This window comes from Pyxicephalus adspersus, chromosome 12 (genome assembly GCF_032062135.1).
Source record: "Pyxicephalus adspersus chromosome 12, UCB_Pads_2.0, whole genome shotgun sequence".
NCBI lineage: Eukaryota > Metazoa > Chordata > Amphibia > Anura > Pyxicephalidae > Pyxicephalus > Pyxicephalus adspersus.
This window is the reverse complement of record NC_092869.1, coordinates 9,065,130-9,089,482: the sequence shown is the minus strand read 5'-3', so window position 1 is coordinate 9,089,482 and position 24,353 is coordinate 9,065,130. Positions and strand designations below refer to the sequence as shown.

The 24,353-nt window shown below is 39.0% G+C and overlaps 1 protein-coding gene across 1 annotated transcript; it reads right to left on the bottom strand.

Moving 5' to 3' along the window:
* Nucleotides 1-1,805: 1,805 nt before the first annotated feature.
* On the bottom strand, nucleotides 1,806-21,170 carry LOC140342312 (annexin A2-like). Its single transcript, XM_072428451.1, has 13 exons — nucleotides 21,120-21,170; nucleotides 16,425-16,490; nucleotides 12,144-12,240; nucleotides 10,981-11,072; nucleotides 9,910-10,023; nucleotides 9,300-9,390; nucleotides 8,371-8,450; nucleotides 8,238-8,297; nucleotides 7,025-7,115; nucleotides 5,867-5,962; nucleotides 5,165-5,223; nucleotides 3,099-3,221; nucleotides 1,806-2,073 (listed from the first exon to the last, which is right to left on the bottom strand). The coding sequence occupies exons 2-13, from the start codon at nucleotides 16,470-16,472 to the stop codon at nucleotides 2,011-2,013; spliced, it is 1,014 nt and encodes a 337-aa protein (XP_072284552.1). The 5' UTR covers nucleotides 16,473-16,490; nucleotides 21,120-21,170; the 3' UTR covers nucleotides 1,806-2,010.
* Nucleotides 21,171-24,353: the final 3,183 nt, after the last annotated feature.

Below are 24,353 nucleotides of genomic sequence, written 5' to 3'. Positions count from 1 at the left end.
TTAAAGTGACCCGAGTCGTAATGGGGGACCATTAGTGATTTCTGAAAGTGACCCAAGTCATAAGGTTGACCATTAGTGGTTTTATAAAGTGACCCGTGTCGTAATGGGGGACCATTAGTGATTTCTGAATGTGGTCCGAGTTGTAAGGGGATACCATTGGAGATTTCTGAATGTGATCCGAGTCGTAAGGGGGACCATTATTGTTTTCTGAAATTGACTCGAGTCGTACGGGGCACCATTAGTGTTTTCTGAAAGTGACCCAAGTCGTAAGGGGGGACCATTAGTGATTTTTAATATGACCCCAGTCGTTAGGGGGGATCATTAGTGATTTTCCCATTCATTTATTCTGTGGCTATTGTTCTGCTTTTGTTCTTAGATTAGTTTATATTTTTCTGTAATTTGTTCATGCACTGTTTTTGTATGTTTTTACTTAATAAACACTATAAAAAGTGTATCTGAATCTCTGAATACTCTAAGTAGAAATATTGTAAATTGCTAACTCGAAACGCTACTATAAGCATTGTGATCTCTGTGACATCTCTGTCTGGAGTGGCAGCGGATGACACTAAAGAATCAGACGTATAACTGCGGTTATAGGGTAACGGTGCGTTCTTCCGTCTAAGCATGTGGTGGCAGTCTACCTGTGAAGTTGTGTTTGGCAAGGGTTAACAGAGTGGGTAACCTGGCCCCTTGATGGCCCCCCTTCAGCCTGCTGGTGCGTGGACTGTTGCTGAGAGTGCTGAAAAGTCTATGCGCAGCGGTGCATGCTGAGAGGGCATTCGTCACACATGCTCTTAAAGAAAGCTTATTGGAAATAAATGGGCTGCCACAGTCCCCTAGGTCAGGGGTCTGCAACCTGCGGCTCCAGAGGTCTTCAGCCTCCTTGTTGTGGCTCCCTTCGGCTGCCGCGGGGAGATCTCTGATGGGGGATCCCCTTCCTCCCAAGACACTGCGGAGGAGGGGGATTCCCTATCCAGTGTTCTAATGAAAAAAATCCACCAGTGAAATAAATCTACTATGTTTTGCGGCTCCAGACTATTTTTCTTTAGTGGAAGAGGAGGCAAAATGGCTCTTTTGATAGTAAAGGTTGCTGACCCCTGCCCTAGGTGCTTGTTCATGTGGTCCGGGGGCAGGTTGTTGAGCTAAGATTTTGTAAGTGCTTGCTGCAAAGAGTAGCTAAGGTTAGGCAACTGGTTGCAGAGCATCTGAATCACCTGCTGACTTCCCATCTATGTTAACATTTTTTCCTTTTTTCTGTTTTCATTTCATACTCAATAATAGGTCAAATAACATTATCACTGGGTATCTCTATGCAATTCAGGTGGAGCATAGCTATTGGAAAGGAGCAGCAGGATGCTGTACATAGCTTTCTGAAAGCATCACAACAGCCTGCTTCAGTACCTTTTACCAAGGAATCAAAATGTCATGATGGGTGGATGTCATTCTGGAGAAGTAGGCATTCCAAAGCAGGCTGTATTTACATGCAAACTTCTGTAGATAATGCCCCCATGTAATACTAGGAGGGAAGGCTTGGGTGATGATGGGTGTCCCTTCGGACTTTGTCACAACATGCTGTAAAATACAATTAGGCATTATCAGTCCAGGAGTGGAGGTTGTAGCTGTGCAAGACTACAGGCAGGCTGGGGTTCAGGAATAGGCATTTGTATTCGCTGGCGCTCAAGGTAAATGTGTTGGAGTCGAGCAATGCATTTACACATGGTAAATAATATTTGCGCTCATGGTAGCTATTGCAATTATATATATAATGGTTTACATACAATCCCATATTTTATTACAAGGAAATATTCATATGAAATATACTTTTAATGGAAAGGTTAATGTAAATATAAAGCTGTGGAGTAGCGTACACCAATATTTGACATATAATACAATAAAATCATCTTGGCTGGTGAGGTGAGGAAGTCAGGATCAGCACATTGGCTGCAAAGAATGTACTTTTGCTGATTATCCCAGGTCAGATGGATTGCCCCACAAATCCCAATGTAAACTTTAGATATCTTCAGCCCTGCACAACAGCAGGAGTGTAGATCTGTAATCTCCCTTTGTATCACTCTGAAAAACAAATTGGAAATAAAGCATTTTCCTGTGAGGGAAGAAAGTAGAGCATGACCGTATTTTCTAAATTTTGCTTTGAAATAATGTAAACAGATAAAAACAGATTTTTATTGCCTAACCTGAGCTAGAAATGGTCAAGAGCTGAGAGCTATAGGCAATAAAGACTCACTTCCATTGCAAATACTTTACCAAAAAGAAGTTATTTTTTCAGTTTATATATCTTTAAATCATTATTTTTGACTGTCATTTTTAGACAGCATACAAAACATACCAGGGACCTACATACACATGCTCATTGTGACATCTAAAGACCAAAATTACATGCATGCAATAAGAAACATGTATGTTGCGCAGTAACACAGTAAAAGTGGCTGCACAAAGACCATAACATGTGTAGAAAAGTGATATGGTATGCACAGTAAAATATTATATTATATATACAGAAATCAAGTACCCTGCGCTATTAATACTTGATCCACAGCATGGTGTCTTGGTGTGGTGGTCAGTGGAAAGAATGCTGCTTACATTACTAGATATTAGCAAGAATGTCACTCTTACAGATAAAGAGATCCTTGGTGTCACTTAAACTGAGCTAAAGTCACAAATTTCCCATATTAACCTCTGGAGCACCCCTAACTACTGACTACTGATAGAACGCTCAAAAGGTTCAAATTCAAGTTTATTTTAAGAAACTTATTGGGGGCACCCTGTTAATCAGAAAAAAATCTGTTTTGTTTATTTTATGCTATGGACCCGCTGTACAAAACCTAAACTTTTCGGAATAAAAAATCCAGAAACTTTGTGAGAATGCAGAATTCTGTATTTCTTTGTGAATCGATGTCTTTTCATTTTGAAATGGTAATTTTAATCATTTTTCTAGCTACGCTTTAAAGATGAACAAATAAATGAAAGGTAAATGTATTTGGTGCTTCAGGAGCTGCCTGGAACTGATCAGGAGGCTTGAATGGGAAAGGGCCTAGGACACTGGAAGAGTAGTTCCAGTGTTGCAGAACACAAAGTACCTCAATAGATGAGTAAAGTGATTTTCCATATTTCCTCCTGTATGCCACTCGAATGCTCAGCAAATCCTCTTCGCTCCGAGAAATCAAGATGCGGATAAGAGCCTTATCGTCTGTTCCCAAACCCTGTAGAAGGACATAAGATGCTTTAGAAATCCCTTACATTCTGTATTTGGAGGATACATTGCATACACTTACTTTAAAGTATGGACACAACAGGGAGCGTTCCCATTGGCTCATGGCTATTAAGGGATAGGAATGCTCCCTGCTTTGTAACTTTGTGGAAAATTTTAATTGCACTGAAATCTTAGCTCTTTATCTATTATTCTTTTATTACACCATAACCTTTGCAACCTGATGTGCAATAACACAGAGCAGCTGTGGATGGGCCATTGAGCCATTAGTGATTTCTGAAAGTGACCTGAGCCATAAGGGGGGACCATTTGTAATTTCTGAATGTGACCCGAGGCGTAAGGGGGGACCATTAGTGATTTCTGAAAGTGACCCGAGTCATGACGGGGGACCATTAGTGATTTTTTGAGAATGAATTACTTTAACAATACAAGTAGCTAGATAGGTCAATGATGGTACATTATAGAATGCTTTTACTCCCTATTGAGTGTGTAATAGCTCGTTTTGTTTAGACAGTGATGCATTTGGACTAAAATTTACCTTCCTTCCTTCCCAGCAGCTGCCAGCAATCTGTTTCCCCTCACTAGACCAGCTCCCAGAAGCTTCTATTTAAGCCACACTGCTGGTCTTTGAGCCTTGCTCTGCCCGGGTAATGCCAAGGCCCTGCCCACAATTAGGAGCAATGGGCAGCAGAGGAGGGCCCCAGCAGCTGAAGGAAAAAATAAGGTAAGTCTTTCTATGAAAGCATCATCCTCTATACAGAATGAGTAAATTATCCCTGTGGTGGTAAATAGACCAATTGCAAGGGTTTGGCCAGATTTCAGCTTTAATTGGCCACTTTTGGCCAATTTTGTTGCTGGTCTGTATTTCTAGAAAGTCATCATGACAGTCAAGCAATTTCAGGGTAGCTTTTTCAGTCTCCATGATTCTGTTATTTCATGCTTATACACAGGATAGCAACAAATTTACAGGGACAGGGAAGCCACAACTGTTCGCCAACTGTTACAAATTTGTAAAGTTGTGTGAAATAAAACTTGCATACTTAGTAAGGAAACAGTAAGAGAAAAAAAATACAACTGAACAAAAACTTTTAAAGAGTCGGTTCACCAAGATTCTATTTCAGTTTTTTATTAGATATTTATATTAGTCGCTATTAGTCGCTATTTATATTAGCGCTATTAGGCGCTATTTAAATTTAAATTACTTTCTTTTTTGTATATGTAACACTGGTGGTAACATTTCCATGCCTGAGTTCCCAGGTCCACAATGGCCACCAAAAAATATTTCCATTCTGCATAGTAGGAACATTACAAACAAAGATGGGAACATCCAATGGGAACTGAGCTAGTGCTCAACATATATGAAAAAATGTGGGATTGATTCCACCTATAACCAATATATTATCCATTTTAGGAGCAGCATCTGTTAAAGCAGAATTAAATTTATAAAAGTTGCAGTTGGGTGCCAAGATAATAGAGTTGATTTCCTGAAGAGGTTTAGGATGTTCACTTAGCAAAATAATCACTAGCTGCAAGGGATAATTCACTTACCTTCATCCATCATGTGCAAAGAGAAAAAAAAAACAGTTTCTTTGCATGTCCTTGCATGTACATATTCTTTTCACAGTGATTTTTCACTGCATTCACTATTTGCAAGGTTATAATTCACATTGCTAAGTAAGCACCCTATATTCCATTTGTAAAACAACCCCAATGTAACTTTAAAGCGAATGTAACGCCATCAATGCCTTAGAAATGGCCATAGTAAGAAGTCACCAGATCTGGTGAAGAGGAGAAGGCAAGAGGAGAAGATGTGGAGTGGATGTGCTGAGCAAGTGAGCTCACAATGATAGAGGACAACACATGCAAAGGTAAGTATAGCAAATGTTACAGACCAGAATATACACAACACATTTTTATAATAGAAAAAATGATCACCTTCATTGCGTTGTACAGTTTGTCGGCAAAATAAAGAGGAGCATCTTTAATTACAGCCACTGTGAGATTAAAAAATTGAAAAATAGAGACATGAAATTATTTATTTGATTTTACTAACAGATAACAAATGATTATCAGAATAAATACATCCAGTGCAGAGCAGATAAAGCAATCTCCTATAAAATATAGTCTCAGCATTTTGCTATTTTATAAGCTGGAGCAAAAAGGAAAAAACTTGGCGCTGGACACACTGCAGGATCACCTGGATTCTTCACTGGTGACTGCTGGAGACATTTTGAGCTATACTGGTTACTGGTGGGGGCACTGAGATCTTTACTGGCAAATGCTGGGAAGACATTGAGCTAAACTAGTAACTGCTGGGGCCACTGGGATCTTTACTGGTAAATGCTGGGGACACAGTGCGTTAAACTGGTAAATACCGGTGACACTGAGATCTGTATTGATCACTTCCAGGGACACTGACATCTATGCTGGTGACTAATTGGGGGTCTGTGATATATATTGGCCACAGCAGGCGTGACTGAGACCTGAATCGGTCACTGCTGGGAATGTTAGACAGGGAATGTCTTTTTACGTGTCTCTGTTGGGGACACATTTTGCTTTTTGAAGGTTTTTTTGTGATGTCTCATGACTTGTAAAAGGTTAGGAAATGCTGATGAAGATGCATATACTGACACTTACCTAATGTCAAAAGTGATTTTTGGAAATCCCCCTTGAAGTTCTTCTTTATGGCTTCTTCTATGTCCACAGAGGTGGATTTCTTGTAGACATCAAACACTGGGACCCAAGATGTGCAATGGTTAGTAAGGGCAAAGTAAAACTTGTGCTTTATGATGCAGACATTTCTAATTAACCCTATACACCTTGTCCATGGACATTTGGTACAGAAATGGTACCACTGTCAGAAATGGGATGGGCACCTTTTATCAGTGCATTAGGCTTGGATTTAGTCTCCTATACATCAGAATTTAGACTGGGAGAGATTACAGTAATACATGGAGCCAACCAGTTGTGTTGTAATATAGGGAGATTAGCTAACCAGTCTGTTTCTTTTTTTTGCACTTTTTACTATTCAGTCATAGGCTGGGGCAGGGCAGGGACAAGACCTGCATATGTTACTAAACTGCAGTGGAAAAAAAATCAAGTCTTCTGCTGTGTCAGTACAGCACAAATCTTAGAAATGGATGAACAAAAATTCATATCCTTTTTTCATGCAAAATCAGTCCCCTTAAATGTATTTCTTTCCATGCTTTTGGCTGTGTACCTTGAGTTAACCTTTGATGATTATAGGTAACATGATCATCACTGCATCATGATCATTACTACCACTGCATTTAAAGAAGTTAAAATTAGCTTTCATTTTACAGATTGCATATTAGCACTTTATTAATTGCAGACACCTAAGGCCACAATATGGATCAGTGGTATTTTTTTTCCAATAGGGCTATCAGTTTTTCCATTGAATGAAGTTTCTGATTGATATTTCAATGTACTCCTAAATTGTAAGCTCTTCTGGGGAGGGTCCTCTGCTCCTTCTGTGTCACCGTCTGTATCTGTCTGTCACTTGCAACCCCTATTTAATATGCAGCCTAATATGTTGGCACTATATAAATACTGTTTATTATTATTAAGAATAATATAATAATAATAAATATAGTGAAGAGATCAAAGCAATAATCACAACCATATGAAATGTAATCAGCCTTTAAAAAAAGTGGCAATCAGATTTTCCAAAAAATTAAAAGAAGAGGCAATCAGACTTCAATTTCTTTATATTCAGACCCTTATATGATAAACAATAATAAAATCAGTGGCTTCTAAACTGCCATTACTGCTTACCTCGTCTGAGATGCCCTTTGGGTCGTTCTGTAAGAATTGTGATCCATTGAGCATCATTAGTGGTCTTCTTAGGTCCCAGGTCACTTAATGTCTGTTAAAAAAAAAGAATACTATTCAGAGATGTCCAGATAGATCAAAAGAAGCTGTCAACCCGGAATTGTTTTTGAAGGTGCATGTTCCAGGGCTGGAATTGTGTCTGCCTCACTACTAGAGACACAGTTAAAACAGAAGGTGACTCTACAATGTATGTATGTAGGTAAAAAAAAAGCATTCAGTGGCCATGCACAAAGGTAGAAAACAAGATTTAAAGATACATTTTTTGTACCTTCTAGATTTTTGATGAATGTAAACTGTTCAATTTTTTAATAGATTAGATCAGTTGTCAAAAACAATAAATCTATTAAAAATAAGAGCATTTCTGATCAATGAGTGATTGATGTATCAATGAAATATTGTTCAGAAATGCCTATCATTTTATCATTTTTTATTTTTACCTGTTGAAGCAGCAGGGGCCAAGTGGTGCTTAGTCAGGCTGGTCAGTGGCTGTTATGCCAGATAATGATATCAATGATCAAAATCATAGATATATCAATCATTTACCTGGTTGCGCATCAATTAATCAGTGTTGGCCACCTTAAAAGCATGTGGAGATCTGCATTAGGAATATTTCTAGGAATTCAGTCTGCTACAGCTTGCTTCTGCATTTTCCACTGTGCATACTTTTTTCCATACTGTACATACACAATTGGTGGAAAACATGTGGTTAGCTGCTCTCAGGAGTGGCACACAGCACCACAGGGTAACACATTTGCATGCGTTACCATGGCAGTGCAGTTCTTCCTCAAAAGGAGAAATAGCAACCACAAAGCCAGAAGTAATATGTTGTTTCCAGAAATTGCACCACGATCCTCTAAAGTTGAAAGTACAAATGCATGCCAAAAAGGATGAACCCATGTACATTTTCAGTAGCAAAGTCTGAGTGTGTGCTTGCTACTTTAATATTAAAGAGTGGATTTAGGAGAATAACAAAACAGTAATCCAGAGTCATGTCTAACCAATCCTTTGCTACTGGATAATTCACTTTGCTTTGTGAGCATCCTACATCCCTTTAGCAAATCAACCCACTAAATACCAGCAGACAATACAGGCATTGGGTGGAGCATGGCATTAGGTGGAGCAAAAAGATCACAATTGAATTAGACTTACACATTACCTTAAAATCCTGCTCAATCAGCCCATAGTCAATAATCCCAGACTCTCTTTCTCTTTTACCCTGGAAGGAAAGGTGTGTGTTATTTCATCATAGGTGAGAACAGCATGGTACTTTCAGATAATTCAATTGTTACCTTGAGCAGGGTCAAGAGAAGCGAGGTGTATGGTTCGCTTGTGTCCGATGTAATGTCCTTTTCCAACTCTGTTTTAAACTCTGACAACATGGAAAGTTGACAGGTCAGGCTATAATTGGAATTTAACTATTAATGTGTAACATGAATACATTTACAACCATCAAAGCCAGGTCTTACATACGTATTTCTGCGCAGGTGGCAATGCACATGACATTGGTACCTCTGATGGCAACCCCAATGCACTATACTAGTGCATTGTAGCACAGCCTGCAGTGTAGTGTTTTGGTCTGCCCTTTCATATAAGCAGGCTGCCAATGCAAGACAATTCATATGCATTTTGGAAACATCCTACCAATATAGTGGGAGCTGGATGCAAGTGGCCATTCACAACTACATGTTTCTTTGTGTATACCCAACCATTTCCTGAGGATCCTTAAGGAAATGCACTAAAAACTTCCTCACTCTTTTATGGTGAGCAAAGTGCACCACTTGTTTAAAGTGTGCTTGCATCTAGACTATGGATGGTAAAACATTTCTATATTCCTAACTTTAAAACAAGCCATCCCTGACCTCTGTAACTGCTTGTACAATAAAGTATACATTCTCAAAGATCACAACAAAGATTTACGTTTTCAGTAGGGTTCTGACAGCTTAGAAACACCAGCTGGTTGTTTATCTTAGAAGACTGTCAAGCTGCCAGAATTTGGTAGAAAAGAAAGTAATGGGGAAAAAATCAAAGATTTCAGCTTCTGTTGTGAAATTTAAAGATGAATTTCACCATACTGCCTATAGCTACAGACGTAGATGAAAGGGCTTGTTTTAAAGTGATGCTCAAAATATGTAACTACGTGTAATGTTGCAGTGGGTACATTCTAGATGTTTGGCTATCTAACACATTTGCAACAAAAAATTACATGTATTGGTCTTACCTTGCTTGTAGCAGGCCTGGATGGCTCTCAGTTGTTCATTTGATCTTGAAGAGAGGATTTCACTCAGTGTAGCTTCATCTGTCCCCAATCCCTGTAATAAGGATAATAAATACAGGTTTCCATTTATTGTTCCCCTTTTTCTAGATCCTTTTAACCATAATTCAATTCCCCAGAATGCCCCATCAACTCCATATTGGCTTCAGACAATAACAAAAAACATCTTCTGCTTAATAATTCCTCTATGGATTACAGAATTCCTCGGAACTCTCATTTAAAATGCCGGACTGCTGGTCCTGCCTGCACACGATGACACCAGAGGCTTGCTTGTACTGTGTTCCAATCTCACAGAGATGGTGAAAAAGAAGGATAAGAAAATGGTAGCCCTAGGCATAAAAGGGCATTTAACCCTAAGTACAGGGGTATCCCCAGTACAGGGAAGTTTTGCATTCAGCTTTTACTGCTTTATGTGTTCCAGATCAGGATATTTTTTGCTCAAAAAGCAAGAGAAAATCTCCCCAATGGGGACACAGGCAGCAATAAAAACTTAATAGGTGGTCTATGTTTTCCCTTCTCTGTCTTCTCTGATAGACTTCTCTGAAGGACAGCTTACCTTCATTGCCGCTTTTAACTCCTGAGCATCGTATGCAGCTGGTGTCTTCAGCAAACCAACAATTACCCTCTCCAGATCTCCAGAGAAAGCTTTTTTAATATCCTCCAGCAAGTCCTGGCAACATAGAAAGATAAGATAAAATGTAACTTTAATATTTTTTTTATTGCCCCTTACCAGCGTCTGAACTGGCATGTCATGTCTGGTTATTTACAGAACAAAGAGATTGTAAGGAGACACTGCCAAAGATGAAATATTTATGACAACAGACAGAGCCGGTGACCCATAAAAATATCTGTTTTTGAGAAAAGTATTGAGTGAATTAAGCAGACAGGTAAGGTGGGGGCGGGGGAGTAATATTTAAATTTTATATTCATTTTTAGGCACTAGTTCTGACCAGTGATTGTGGCACTAGAAGGGAGTCTGCCATTACCTTGCCATTGCACCCCTCATTGGTTGGCACCAGCCTTTAAGGAAATTTCCTTTTAAAGATCCTTGGAAACAACTGATGTCAACCACAGCGGGATTTCTTGGAGGAAAATCCAGCAGTGCTTCATTCCTTGTAACTTTAGGAAGATCACAATGCCATCCCATGTACTCTTGGTATATAAGTGGGCATCACAGTCACTGAGCTAGCCACATATAGCAGCTAAATATGAGAGTGGTCACCAGGCTGGAAGATTGCTGGCCGATAGGTGGTCACTGCATTGTTATTTCTACAGGAACATTGGTCCTTATAGTGGTATGACAAACTAAATCTGATATGTTGACATGTGTTATGTCTGTATGGTTTATTTGTACCCAAGGTTCTATTTCAAAACCAATTAGTGGTAAAAAGTGTTATAATGTGATAGAAGCTTCTACTTTTTTTCCTGTAGGAAATAGGTAATTGCTCACATAAAGAAACAGACACACAAACATAGCGATCTGTAATAAAGCATTGCAGCATCAAATTACTGAATGAGTGCTTTATTTTCCTATGAGGAGATATTTTCCTATCTGTGGCCACCTATAAGTTTTAGGATGCCACTAATGTAATAAAACGTATAATTGAGATTAGATCGTTGACCTTACCTTCTGTAGTTCTTCCTTGTACAGGCGAATGACCTCTTGTCTTTGTTCATTGTTAAGCCCTGTAATGACGTCAATGACTGTTTGCTTGTTACCTGTTATTATACAAGACAGAATTATTACAGGGGTTACTTCCTATATTCTACATGCAGATAAAAAAATATGCATGTGAAAAATACCCTAAATTAGTTTGTCACTTATTAAACCCATAATGCTTATGCAGTAAACTGTGAAAGGATTAAAAGACTGAAACCCATAGCAAACAATTTTAACTTTCTAAAAGACCACACCAGTATTTTATGAATTGTGATCGGTTGTTGTGTTTAGACAATTACCTTTAACACTAGAGAGTGTTTGGCCATAAGTTACTGTACTGGATTTATTTCAGAAGAAACAGTCCATGGAGGCCTCCTTTCACATTTAGGGACTAATAGGGGACAGGAATATTTGGATGAGGTTAAACCTATGTGCGTTATAGAGCAGCGCAGGTTTTGGGCATCCTTTGGGACATAGTCTGTTTATAATGCAGTGAATCTGGTATTCACTGACACTTTCCCTGGTGGAAAATCCAATTTACTGCCATTGTAAAACATTAATCTGGGAGCTTCCCCACCAGAGAATGTTTCAGTGAATGTCAGATTTATCAATAGACCCCAAATGTCTAAAGCAAAGGCAAACTCCGGCCTTTAGGCCAGATACGGCCTAGCCGGTAGTTCGTTCCGGCCTAACGCCCCCTGGCTGATCTGGCCTAATGCCAGCCAGCAACCCGCGGCTACGGTGCCGCCTCCTTGCTGTTGCTCCCCTATTTATAACAGCCGGCGTTGATACTTCCGCCGCCGCGGTAAAAAGGGAAAGCTCCCTGAAGGGGAAATCCCTCTCCTCTGCAATAAATACGGAGGAGAGGGATTTCACTTCAGGGGGCATTCCCTGGTGAGGTGCAGAGCCATTAGGGCGGGACTCAGAGTTCGGCCTAGTGTGCTCCCGCCCACCCCTGAAATAGCCTAGTGGCCATAAAAGTTTGCCAACCCCTGGTCTAAAGGAATTTCCTCCTAGAACCTGGAGGTACTTGACCAGGTTAGGTGAACCCACCAATTTAAAACCATTGTGTGTAATTTTGATATGTCAATTTCGATATGTCAATATTTGTAACAGATAAATAAAGTTACCCTTGTTTGTAAGCACATCATGAAGTTTCTCTACATCAAGTTCAGGTTCAAAATTTTTTTGTGGTTTTATTGTGCCCAGCGTTCCCCAAGCACCTGTCTAGAAGGATATCAAAAACAAAGGAAGTTAGCTTACAGATAATACATTTGGTACTGGATTTGTTTTATGATATAAATAATAAATATTAAAAAAAAATCATATAAATAAAAAAAATAAGAATAAAAAACGATATGGCAGCTGGGGGACTTTTTGTTGGGAAAGGGGCATAAATATTGAGAAAATATAGGCAACACGAATTAAAAGTAAAAGTTTTTTTTTCTTTCTTTTGGAGAGACAACCCAATGATAGAGGGATACAAAGCAACACACAGCAAGGAAAATTAGAGCCTCCAACCCTTCCTATATATATATTTATATCTGAAATGTAAAAAAAAAGGTAAAAGAAAACTATGATAGTTTTAGGTCAATGTAATTCATTTTTAGAAAAGGGACAAGGTTGGATAAGTTGCTTTTCTAAACCATTGAGTTTGATGTGTAATCTGAGCTTCAGCTTTTATTTTTTCATCAACATGCCTTTTTTTATATATATATATGATACACAATAGGGGGGGTTTATGCATTATGCATGACTGTTTAGGCGCATTGATCACTACATGTATCACTACATTTAATATTAATGTAAATGCTAATTGACTTATTCTTAGAAGTTACATAGTTACATTAGATTTAAAAAATACATAAGTCCCTGTATATAGCAGACAATGCCCAGTAAACAGTTGAGTATTTTATATGACACATGTGTTCTGCTGTCCTCTTTGTACAATGTTTGTACAATGATTTTAGTGTCCATACACCATTAAAAAATAGCTTTGTGTTCTGGTGGAAGGCTGCCTGACCAAGAAATACAGCTTTGTTTTGGACAATAGACTATCTGTAGGTGAAAGAGAATTTAAAGTGGATGGGACACCAATACAGAGACCTGTATATTGAAAGCTCCAAAATCATTTCAGTAATTATACAGTTCCAGTTTCAGCATGACGTTTACATTTTATTGAGTCCTGTAGACTGCTTCCTTTCTGACCTCATATTCTGCAGAGCCACATTTTTTTATTTTTTATACTTTTACAATGGTAAGATGATACCTGCTACAAAATTACCTCCTACACAGCCACCCATAGGGAATGAATAAGGGGCAGGCAGTGGGCAGTTCAGTATCACCCACTAGTAAACAGTCATATGTCCATTCACTATGAGCAAGCATATTGGTTGTGGCTGCTGAACAGCTGATCGCTGCCAGGAGCCACCCAGGAACTGCTATGTGTAGCCCGTGTGAACAATCCCTTATCTCTCCATTTAGCATGCCAGTGTGCCCCATGTGAACTGTGGTTTCATCCACTGACCCCTGAAATACCATTGTGGCATGTAATGCAAAGGAACCAACTTTTTCTTTTGAAGACAAATATTAGCTATGAAATAAAACATTCCAATGCATCAGGGAAAATCAGCAATGTTCCAGCAACAGTCATGTGTCACTGCTCTCTGCATTTATCAGCAGTTAGGGGATTTGGTTAGAGATTATTTTAATGGGTTAGCTGCCTTTTGACACTAAGAATTCTATTCAGAAATGTTTTCACCTAAAATATTTTCACATTTTTCCCTTTTATACATGTGGCTCTTTCAAACCTGTGGTGTAAAACCGGGCGCATTTCTGGAATCTGGAGAGGCAAACCGCACCATAGACAACCAGATTTGCACCCAGCTGCTTTCACAGCACAAATCTGCAGGCAACTACTGGGTAGCTGTTACTTTTGGAAGCTGCTCTATAATCTGCCACATACAAAAAATGTTCTCAACTACTTCCATTCACTTGAATGGGAGAGGCTGGAACTGCGGTGGACCTCCAAGGCAGAATGCTGCTGCCCACAAAAGGTCTAAAATGGCCCTAACTGTCCAGTAACAGGTCAGAGGCAAGGAACAGACCTAGCTGTGTCGCCTAAATGCAACAGAAAAAGTCTAGTCTCAACCCATTGTGCTGTCCTTGTGCATTATAGGACTGAATGAGCAAAAACACAATCTTATGGCAGGAAAACAGTTTTTAGCAGATTGTCTGGAGTTCAGCTTTAATTAGTATAGTGACACAGAATTATATTTACATAAAACAGGAAAAGTCAGTCTTTTATGGACATTATTTACATGCGCTACAAAGCAATGGCATGAGCCAAGGAACTCTTATTTACCTATAACCACAACATGTTACCAGAAAATGATGCAATGGTGTATTTTCAGTCCATGCACACTTTAAACAATTACTGTAACATAAATGTGAGAATCATTTTCTTAATCTTTAAAACTAGAAATTATTTAGTGCAAATTTTCACCTATAGGTCCATTGCGGTGCACCAGCTTCAATGCATGAAGGCGGGGCATTTATTACGAACGGGCTGCCAATGCACCTCAGTGGGCAAATTAACAGCACAGCAGCATTAGTGCCATGTTTTCTGCATTTCCAGTTTCTGTACAGTGCATCAGGCCACCAATAATTTTGAATGGCACTGAAGCACAATGAGAGCCGTCCATTGAAGCACATGAGTACAAAGTAAAAATACAAATATGTGATCTTAAGTCATGCCGTTTTACCAGTTTTGCGACTCAGACCGGACAGCATAGCTAGATCCCTGACCTCCAGTGCAACTTAACAATACTGATTCTATACCCAGCCTGCTGATTGGCTATTATAGGCAGAGACATTTATTTGAATGATGCTCACTCATATGACAAACTGGAAAAAATGCACAAGTGGTGTATGGGCAGATATCCAGAGCTATTCTGCAGACTGATCCCATGTCATTAAAGAGTCAGAGCCAGTTTGGCCATATGACCCTTTGGTCTGGATGAATGAGAAGTTTAATAGAAAAATCTATATTTGGAAAAGAGGTAATCCAAATATTACCCTATTATTATCAAGTGAAACTGGACATACATACAACCATCTATTTGAACAGAAATTTAGAATATGTATTTTAACTTGTCCAATATATTACAGTCTGAATGGACAACCAATATAATATAGGTTAATGGAGTACCACATAATAAGAGGTTCTACCTAATAAACCAATTTTAAATATCCAATCAGATAGGACCTCACACTATGTAAATGTTGGTAGTTGGTAAACAAAATGTACATTGGAGTTGTAATATGAATGTTTGGTTTACCAAAATCCAAACCAATGGTAATGAGTGGCTTGTCAGTTTAACCAAAACCTTTTTGCATATTTATTTTACCCTTATTTTATTTATATTACCCTTCCCTGTCTCCAAAAGTTGGGAGGTATGCTATAATTCCTACAGCAAGACACATGAAGTATTATTTTTGCTCATCACTTTCAATGACTTAAATCTGATATTGGGACAAATGCCCCCCCCCCCCCCCTTCCTCCCTAGTAAAAGTTGGCATTAAAATCTTATTGCCTTTTTATTCTAATCTATAGCTATGTCTATAGTCATGCTAATCTATAGTCATGTCATGCTTCACATTCTTTTCTTTTGCACCAGTAATATCGGCACAAGGGATTATCAGGGATCAGCTAGCATGGGCCCTGGTTTAGTACTATAATTGTGCTACCAAAGGACATACGTAATTGATTTAGGTGCCTTGCTTTACAAGGTAAAAAAATAGTTGGGGCAAGGGATTTGCACCAAGATGGGTTTTAACAAACTCATTTAGGGTAAATTGCATGAACATGTTTTAACTCTAAAACTAAAATCTGCCCATGTTAACCTAGAATGAGATTTTCTACAGTTAAAAAATGGGTTGATCATGATCAGGAAGATCATAGTTGATGTTGACTATAAGCTGTCTTCATAATGAATAATTATTGGTGCCCACAACTGAAATTTCCCAGCCTACATATTCCACCTACATAGATTGTATGGTTGGTTGATTACAGAGGTGTACAACACTGTGTTATTACTGTCCAAAAGGGACCCATGGACCATACCACTACAAATCAGATGACATGTGGGAATCTTTAATTTGTAGACTGACTCCCATGCCACTAGGGTGAGATGTATAGCATAGCATAAGAAGTACTCTCCAGCACATCATGACATCATCAAATAAAAAAAAGTTCTAACATATTTATTTTTCACAAAATACTGGCAAAATAAGAAAAATGGTATGGTCAGTAGTCTGACATTTGCAGTACTTCAACATTTGAGATGTCATATTGTGTTTACAGTTATATCACAAAAGTCATTATAAAATAAGAGATAAGACACACTCACCTTATCTGCCAGGTGTAGAGAACTCAAAATCTCATCAGTCAAAGTCATTTTTCGTTGCTGGTCACTCTAGAATATAAAAGTTATGTGTGAAGTTAATGCAGGCTTGGGGGATCGCCTGCAAAGGTTACAGAAACTCTGGATGAAGCGTTTATTGAAAGTGAATAACTGGTTTTGGCTGTTCTTAAACAAGCAACCAGCCTGTCCTATCGCAGGGTAGGGGAGTGGACAATACTTTGCTCTCAGATGGAACAGTGTCAAGGAATGTGGAAGTAACTGAGCAGCTCTGTAATGACAGGGAGATATTATGCACAGGGTGATATGTCCCACAACCCAACACAAACACACTGGAATGTTATGGCCTTTAACAATCAGGCAGCAAAATTCTTCTAAAAAGTTGGGGACATTAAAAGCATGTGTTGCTCTCAGCAACTAATCAGATTCCTAAACTTGGTTGCTATGTACAACATGTCCACTCACCCTAGTACTAATTGGTATAGTGAGCAACACTGCGTTGCTGTTTACCTACAGACCTAAAAAAACAAATTCTATCTAAGCGGAGAAAGTTTAATTTATCCTTGCAGTTTTGATAGGGAATGATGAATAAGGTGACAAGAATATATTATCTCTCACTCTATGCAGCTGGCACTCTTCTCCTTTGTCTGAAGCTTTGGAATATGAGACTACCGGTACCCTTGGCATTTTCATATACAATGCCAGACTTCTGATCTGGGATGATGTCAGAGTGCTGTTACCAGTCAAGCAGCAAAGGGTAGAGACTTTAGGGCAGTGGGTGACAACCTTTTGGACCTCACGGACCACTAAATCCATGGGGTCTGACTGTGCATGCACAGGGCACGGGGAGCCATGTGTCACTTAAGAGGAAAGAAACAAGTGACGTCATGATGCCAGAACCGGCTCACTCTCCCATCGCAGTCTCAGACCTGCTTGCTGAACATCCTGGGGGGACAATAGCGCAGGGCTGTGGATGCAACAAAAGTTGTGTCCACATCTCTGCGCCACTGTACTCCCAGGTTGTTTAACAAGCAAGTCTGAGCCTGCGATGGGGGAGTGAGCCGGTGGGCAGGTTGTGTCCATACGGGGGACAGAGCCGCAGACCACCGGTTGGCCACCACTGCTTTAGGCGACTGGCCGAAGAAAATGAAGTCTGCAGGAGTGAGGAATAACGTAAAGCACCATATAATTCATTCCAAGGAGAGAAAAAAAAATATACCCTTGCAGTTTTGCTAGGGGGTGATGAATAAGGTTATAAGCGTATTTTTACGCTCCCTAGCAGCTGTCACTCTTCTCCAGCGTCCAAAGCTTAGGATGGGCCAGCATTTGGCATCTTCATGTACAACATAGGATTGTTGGTCCTGCATTTTATGGGATGATGTCAGAGAACTGTGACTATTCAGACAGGAAAGGGAAGGGTCTTCAGGGACAGAAACAGAAAGCCTGCATGAGCGAGGATAACGTATAGAATCTTACTAATCATACCTCATTTAACACATTTCTTCAGTGGTTAAAGATAAACCAATTGGGATTCTCAAAAACATCACTGGGGTGTCTAATGACCTGGTTAATATGTCAAACTTGGGGAACAAGCCATGGCACCCCCCTGTATTTTACTATGTTCCCGGTGTATGTTACTATGTTACTATGTTCCAGATTCCAAGCATAAAATGAATGTATACATTGATCACAAAGGAATGCTAGTCTAGATTTATGTGCATTCCAGTGATACAAGGAAATCTGTCACAGAGATGGCATTAACAGAAAAAAGGATGGGCTTACAACTACTCATATGTGTGACAAAGGAGCGGAGTTGCAGTTTTTATAAACATTGCATTTTTATAGCAATTTCAGTGCAGTGTTACACATACCTACACAAGGTGGTGATTCCAGCAAGCTGAGAAAAGTTCAGCAATCTAGTTCTATTGTTAAAAAGTTGACTGAGTGAATTATATGACCAGCCAACAAAATACCAAATATTCTGGTCATTATCCTGTCCAATGAGAATGCCTCCATGACTATTGTTGGACATGGCAAAGGCAGTTCGTAACCAGAGGGTAACAACGAAAAAGCTTTATGAGCAGCTTAATAATAGGCAGCTTTTTGTGCATGCTTTTAGACATGAACTTTAGGTATAGTGGAAACCTTGCCTAGTGGAAACATGGAAGCTGCCACTAAAAAATTCTGCTTTTTGGAATGCTGGTTTCATGGCTGTTATACTGAGCCTTTTACTTCTGACAACAATCTAGCTTCTACCCCCTGATATCATTTAGAGATCTATCCTGTCAGATCACTAAATATCCAGAAGGGGCAATTGCTGCTTAATCTGATGGGTTAAAATAGTGGGGTATGTCTTGCTTTCTCCCCCCCCCCCCCCCCCCCTCCATTTTATAGAAGAAACAGGGCTATCTATACTATCTCAGTTTCATCTATTTGACCATTGCTGAAAATATCTGTTGGTTCTACCAGAACTCTTGTCAGCTGATATTGTCCTGTGCTTTCTGTCTGTGCTGCATTATCATTTACATTATTCTAAATAACAGAACCCTATCTTACCATTCTATGTTATTTAGTAAAATGAAGGGTGGTTCCAGTAGTCTTGTCCTGTTTCTATAGTCTACATAGGAGATCACAGACTTAACTCCAAAGGTAATTTTTTGCAGGGAGCCAAACCCCGCTCACACTGCTGTGTGAGTTGCTAAAGTTATAATTAGGCCAAATTATATAAGGTAAACGAGAAAAAAAGCCAATAAATGTTTTTTTAGGCAATATAATATATTATGTATTGTAGTTATGCATATACATTTAGTAGTCATACATTTACAAATATAACAAATGCTAGGTAAGTCACATTACAATATAAAGGGTTCCATTACAATACAAATTATTTTGTCTTAAAACATTTTTTTTGGCTTCTTTCTCATTTATAATCCCTATATTTAGAACTGTTTCTATAGTCCTGACAATATGGGAAGTGAGCACTGACACCCCAGTTTAGCTGCCCATTCACCACTGGCAGGAAAAACCCAAAACCAAAGAAGGGGGTGGACTTCTCTTTGAAGTAGCTTCCTACACATGTGCAGGAGTTACACCATCCCAACCCAATGGCAATGCAGATGGTAGAAGTCCCCAACTTGGAAAAAGACCAGGTGAAGATGCCAGCAGAAGCGAAGAGATCGCAACTGTTGCGGCGCTGGAGGGGGAGAATGCAGTCAAGTGTGCCATAATGTTTATGCATGCTGTGCATATTTCTACACTGTACAAAACCCTGGGCGCCTCCTGCAGAAATTACTTCTGCTGCAACTTGCAGTTGAATATTTACTTTCAGAAAAAAAGATCATGACAAACTCCAATTAGATATATTTTATCTCATTACTATTTGCAATCTAGGCAGTCAAATGTCCTCAGTTTGGCCCCAGCCGGCCACTGAACAATGCAGAGCAGAGGTAGAGAAGGTGCTGGGTTTGCAGTTAGCTGACATGATTGTGATTGTTGTAATGAATGATGGAGATTGAGAAGGCGCCTGTCTACTCGCTAGACTAAAGCCAAACAATCCTTTTCATATATTATTGCTCATTGTTTTGTTATTCTTGTTCTGTCCAAAATTATGGAAAGCACTGTAAACTTTTACTTTTTAGTTTTTGGTTAATAAAACACATTACCAGTAACAGTTTGTGGATCACCAAATTATAACACTGGCAATCGGCCAGCATATCTAATGGACCAAAGTTGCTTTAAAGCCCAGCTCTAGGTACCCTGGCTCATCCTTCGTTCCTGAGACAAAGTGCCAAAGCTCTCATATGAAATCCTAATATTACTAAACTGTATGTTAGGAGTTGGTATCCACATGCTTTCTGACTGGCTTCTTCCAAATTCAGGATCTTAGCCACTGGATGCATGAATAATCTAACATGACCATGCAAGTGAGTTCATTCATTTATGTTTGCACAGCATTGAGTTTTTATGTTGCAGTGCATTAGGCAACCTATTCAAATACACGCAATAATGCAATAAACACCAACATGCATGGCAACTTGTTCCTTTTTACAAGAATCCAATGCATAGTAGGTACAGGTCCTTACGGCTTCAGTGTGTTCCCTGTCTTTCATAGCTCAGTTGTACTATGTCTGTTTATTATCTGTATAATTCATCATTATTAGTATATTTTACCTTTTACAATGCCAAAGACTCTATATCAATAATAATTGCTGTCATCATGCTTTTTCAGAGTGCAGCCTCAGTCGGTGATTTAGAAATAAGACAGCCCAGTCCATTGCAGCCTTTAAAGACCAACAGGAACGAGGTTCACATTGGGGATAGGTTACTTATAACAACATTCCAACATAATCTGGCCACTTTCAGAACAGCTGCAGTGTGCTCCATAAATATGCAAGTTCATATCTGCCATTCTAACAAATACCGGTTAAGAGATGAGTGAGGGGAGCTGCTGTTAATAAAATAGTCCAAAAAGTAAGACACAGAGTAAATCTAGTTAAAAAGGACTTCTGTACATAAAGTTACACTTTCTCCGTTAGGATGAGCCAGACATCTTTTTTAAAGTAGTTTAAAGTAGGAAAAAGAAGCAGTAGCAAAAGTTACTGTAGAGTACATAAGCATTGGAAATCCAAAATGCGTTGTAGGGTGCAGGGAGAGAATACACAAACATACAAATATTCTACTTACATAGCACAGGCAGATCAGTGTCAGGGTGAATGTGGATTCACTAGCACAAGGGCGGGTTTTCCTAATCTGTTGACTGGCTGCCCAAATGTTAATTTACACCCTTTCCTGTGCAAGCCTTAACCTTCTTCTTCCTCTACCTGTACAAAAAAAGAGTAGGATGTCACACTGCAATATTAGCAAAGCATACAAAAGTTTCTTGTTGTTTGAAGCATGTAAACTGGCAGATTTTAATACCCTCAAACTGTAGGGCTCATCACCAAGAACCTAAACTGTGGGAGGTTTGGCTACCTGTGATATTATATAATACATTGGGATTGCAATTAAATAAGTTGGGATGGACTAACATGGTCGGTCCCGGTGGTGGACAGTGACACCACCACTGCACTATTAGGAACCTGAAATTTGCAATACTTTTTAAGAAAGAAAGTAGTAAAGGTAAATATGTACTTATTAGTACTTTACAACTTATCATAAAGAAAAGTATATTTATGCTCAACCAGGAGGCCTTGCATTAGTAAACTAAAGTGTACATTTTACATTTGTACACAAATTACTGTTTTCCATCCATGTTGGTGTATTGAAAGGACTGCCTTGACGCAAAAAAAAAAATAATGCATGTTGCGTCAAATGGGATAAAGCAACGCGCTGGGATGCCAGCACTATCCTAATGGTGCAGCAAAACTCATGCACAACAAGTAGAAATCCTAATCTTATCTATCAGGCTGGTTCACATCTATACAATGCAGTTCAGTGTGAAGGGGAGAGGTAAGCTATATGAGCCCATTTACACCTACACATATGTGTCACCACACTTTCTGCAATGCACACAGAATGGTGTGGATCCAACTGAAAAGTTTCTGCTTCAACAAGTATTTAGAAAATATTTGACAAGCTTAAGGCAGTTATCCTGCAGCAAAGTGGACGTAAAGGGAAGATTTGCTATGTTATAGGGACCCATTTGCAGTTCGCTTAAAAATGTACCTATGTCCTAAATTCTTCCTAGAGAAGAAGCATGTTTACTGGTATGTGAGGGTTCCTAGGCACTTATGTACATTCACTCCCATTGCTGTATGTCTGATGTGTAAGATACTTTGGCACTATGCAAGTCTGAGATTTAGTGATTCCACTTCTGTGCTGCTCATGGTTCCCATTGCAATGCTTTACAGAGTCCATAGTCATATTACTAAGTCTATGGGCCTGATTTAAAGCTGTTCAAGACTGGAGAAGATAGGCTATCATGTGAGAACCTGGATGATCCAGACAATTTTTTGTTACCATAAGCAGTTAACACAAGTTATAGAAGTCACAGTAAGAAGGTGGTTAGAAGGCCTTGGTTTTGGTGCCAGTATCTTGAGGTGTATGAGGGCCAAGCTGGTCATTCATAGGTTGTATTTTTCATAATTTTAAAGAATAATTTTCCTGAATTGCCATTAGCAGTAAACACAAGTTATAGGGGCACAGGAAAAGGGTGGTTGCAGGCCAGGATTTTGATGCCAGTATTCTGGGGTGCATGGGGTTTATTTACACATACTCTGGTTGCTTTTCCCATGCCTTTGAACAGTCAATTTGATGTTTTTTTCTCAAATTGATTAATAACACAGCAATTTTTTTTCACTTGCCGAGGATTTTATATTATATTTAGTGTATTTAAGGTCTGCTGAATACAGAAATGACATCAGTTTCATTGAATTGGCTCTAGTTCTTGCGATACAACAATTGGAATTGACGATTTGACCAACAACAAATGTTAACACAGCATAATATTATCAATCTTTATTTACACTGATATTTTGCATTTATATATTAAATGTAGCATTATTTTCATGAAACTTTCATTTGCCTTCTTTTTATTCAGACATTTTCTTTTTACAGAAATATGAGTTCTTCAAGAAGAAGTTGTTTAAATGACTTTAATATATTTTGTTACATTTGTGGTGAATATTCTCAGCAAAAACAGAGAAGAAACATTACAGAATTTGTGAAACAAGAATATCTTGCGTATTTTGTTATTAAACTGGGGGACCAAGATAAGTATTGGGCTCCCCATATGGTATGCAGAACTTGTGTAGAGTGTCTATGTTAGTCGAAAAATGGAAAACTGAAAAGTTTGTAATTTGGTGTACATATGGTATGGCGAGAGCCTAAAAACTATCATAATGATTGTTATTTTTGTGCTGTGAGAGTAAAAGGTTTCAATCATTACAAGAAAAACAAGTGGGGGTACCCTGATTTGAAATCAGCAAGATGACCTGTGCCGCATGGTGCTGATGTACCCATACCAGTGTTCAGTCCCTGATATTCCTGTATCCGACATGGAGGATATACAGGGTTTGGAGTGTAATCCAGGAGCTAGCAGGGGAAGTAAATATGAAGAAAGAGTTTCATGAAACCAGCAGTTCTCCCAAGAAGAGTTCAGTGATTTATATGTGACCTAAATCTGTCAAAACAAGCATCTGAACTTTTAGCATCCAGGCTAAAAGAAAAGAACTGTCTTTGACGGGAAGTTAAAATAACGGTTTATAGAGAGGTTACACTACACTACTATATTTCAGTGAAGATGGAGACTTGTGTACTGTTGTAACATCCCTGGACCACTAGCCTATACCGAGCAGAAGACTGGAGGCTTTTCATAGACAGTTCCACTCAAAGTTTGAAATCTGTTTTACTGCATAATGGCAACTGCTATGCATCAATTCCAATTGGTCACTCAACAAAACCTAAAGAAGAATTCAAAAATATCAAAATGGTCTTACAAAAGCTTTGCTATCATGAACACCAATAGTCCATATGTGTGGACCTAAAAATAGTGAACTTCTTACTTAGATACACAAAGTACCCATGTTTCATCTGCTTGTGGGATAGTAGAGCAAAGCAGGATCACTGGAAAAAAAGTGACATGGCCTCCAAGGGAAAACATGAAAAAAAGTGCAGCGCACATCATTAACGAGCCAATGGTTGACAAAGAAAAAAAGCATTCTCCCTCCACTACACATAAAGTTGGGATTAATGAAAGAATTTTGTTAGAGCTCTGAACAAGGACCATGATTGCTTCAATTACGTTTGTAGATTCTTCTCTGGATTGAGTACTGAAAAATTAAAAGATAAATGATTCAAATTTCACAAGTTACATGACTGATACTGAAGCTTCTGCCTGGCAAAGCTATCTCAGGGTTGTCAAGAACTTCTTGGGTAACCATAAACCACAAAATTATGAAGAACTGGCACAAAACTTGC

What these genes read in the sequence shown, in the direction of transcription:
- LOC140342312 (XM_072428451.1), bottom strand. Translation starts at nt 16,472, where the DNA reads ATGACTTTGACTGATGAGATTTTGAGTTCTCTACACCTGGCAGATAAG. An exon ending in CAAAGGGCATCTCAGACGAG is followed by an intron (nt 5,963 to 7,024) that starts GTAAGCAGTAAT and finishes CTTGGGTCCCAG; the next exon opens with TGTTTGATGTCTACAAGAAA. An exon ending in AACTGTACAACGCAATGAAG is followed by an intron (nt 3,222 to 5,164) that starts GTGATCATTTTT and finishes GTCCTTCTACAG; the next exon opens with GGTTTGGGAACAGACGATAA.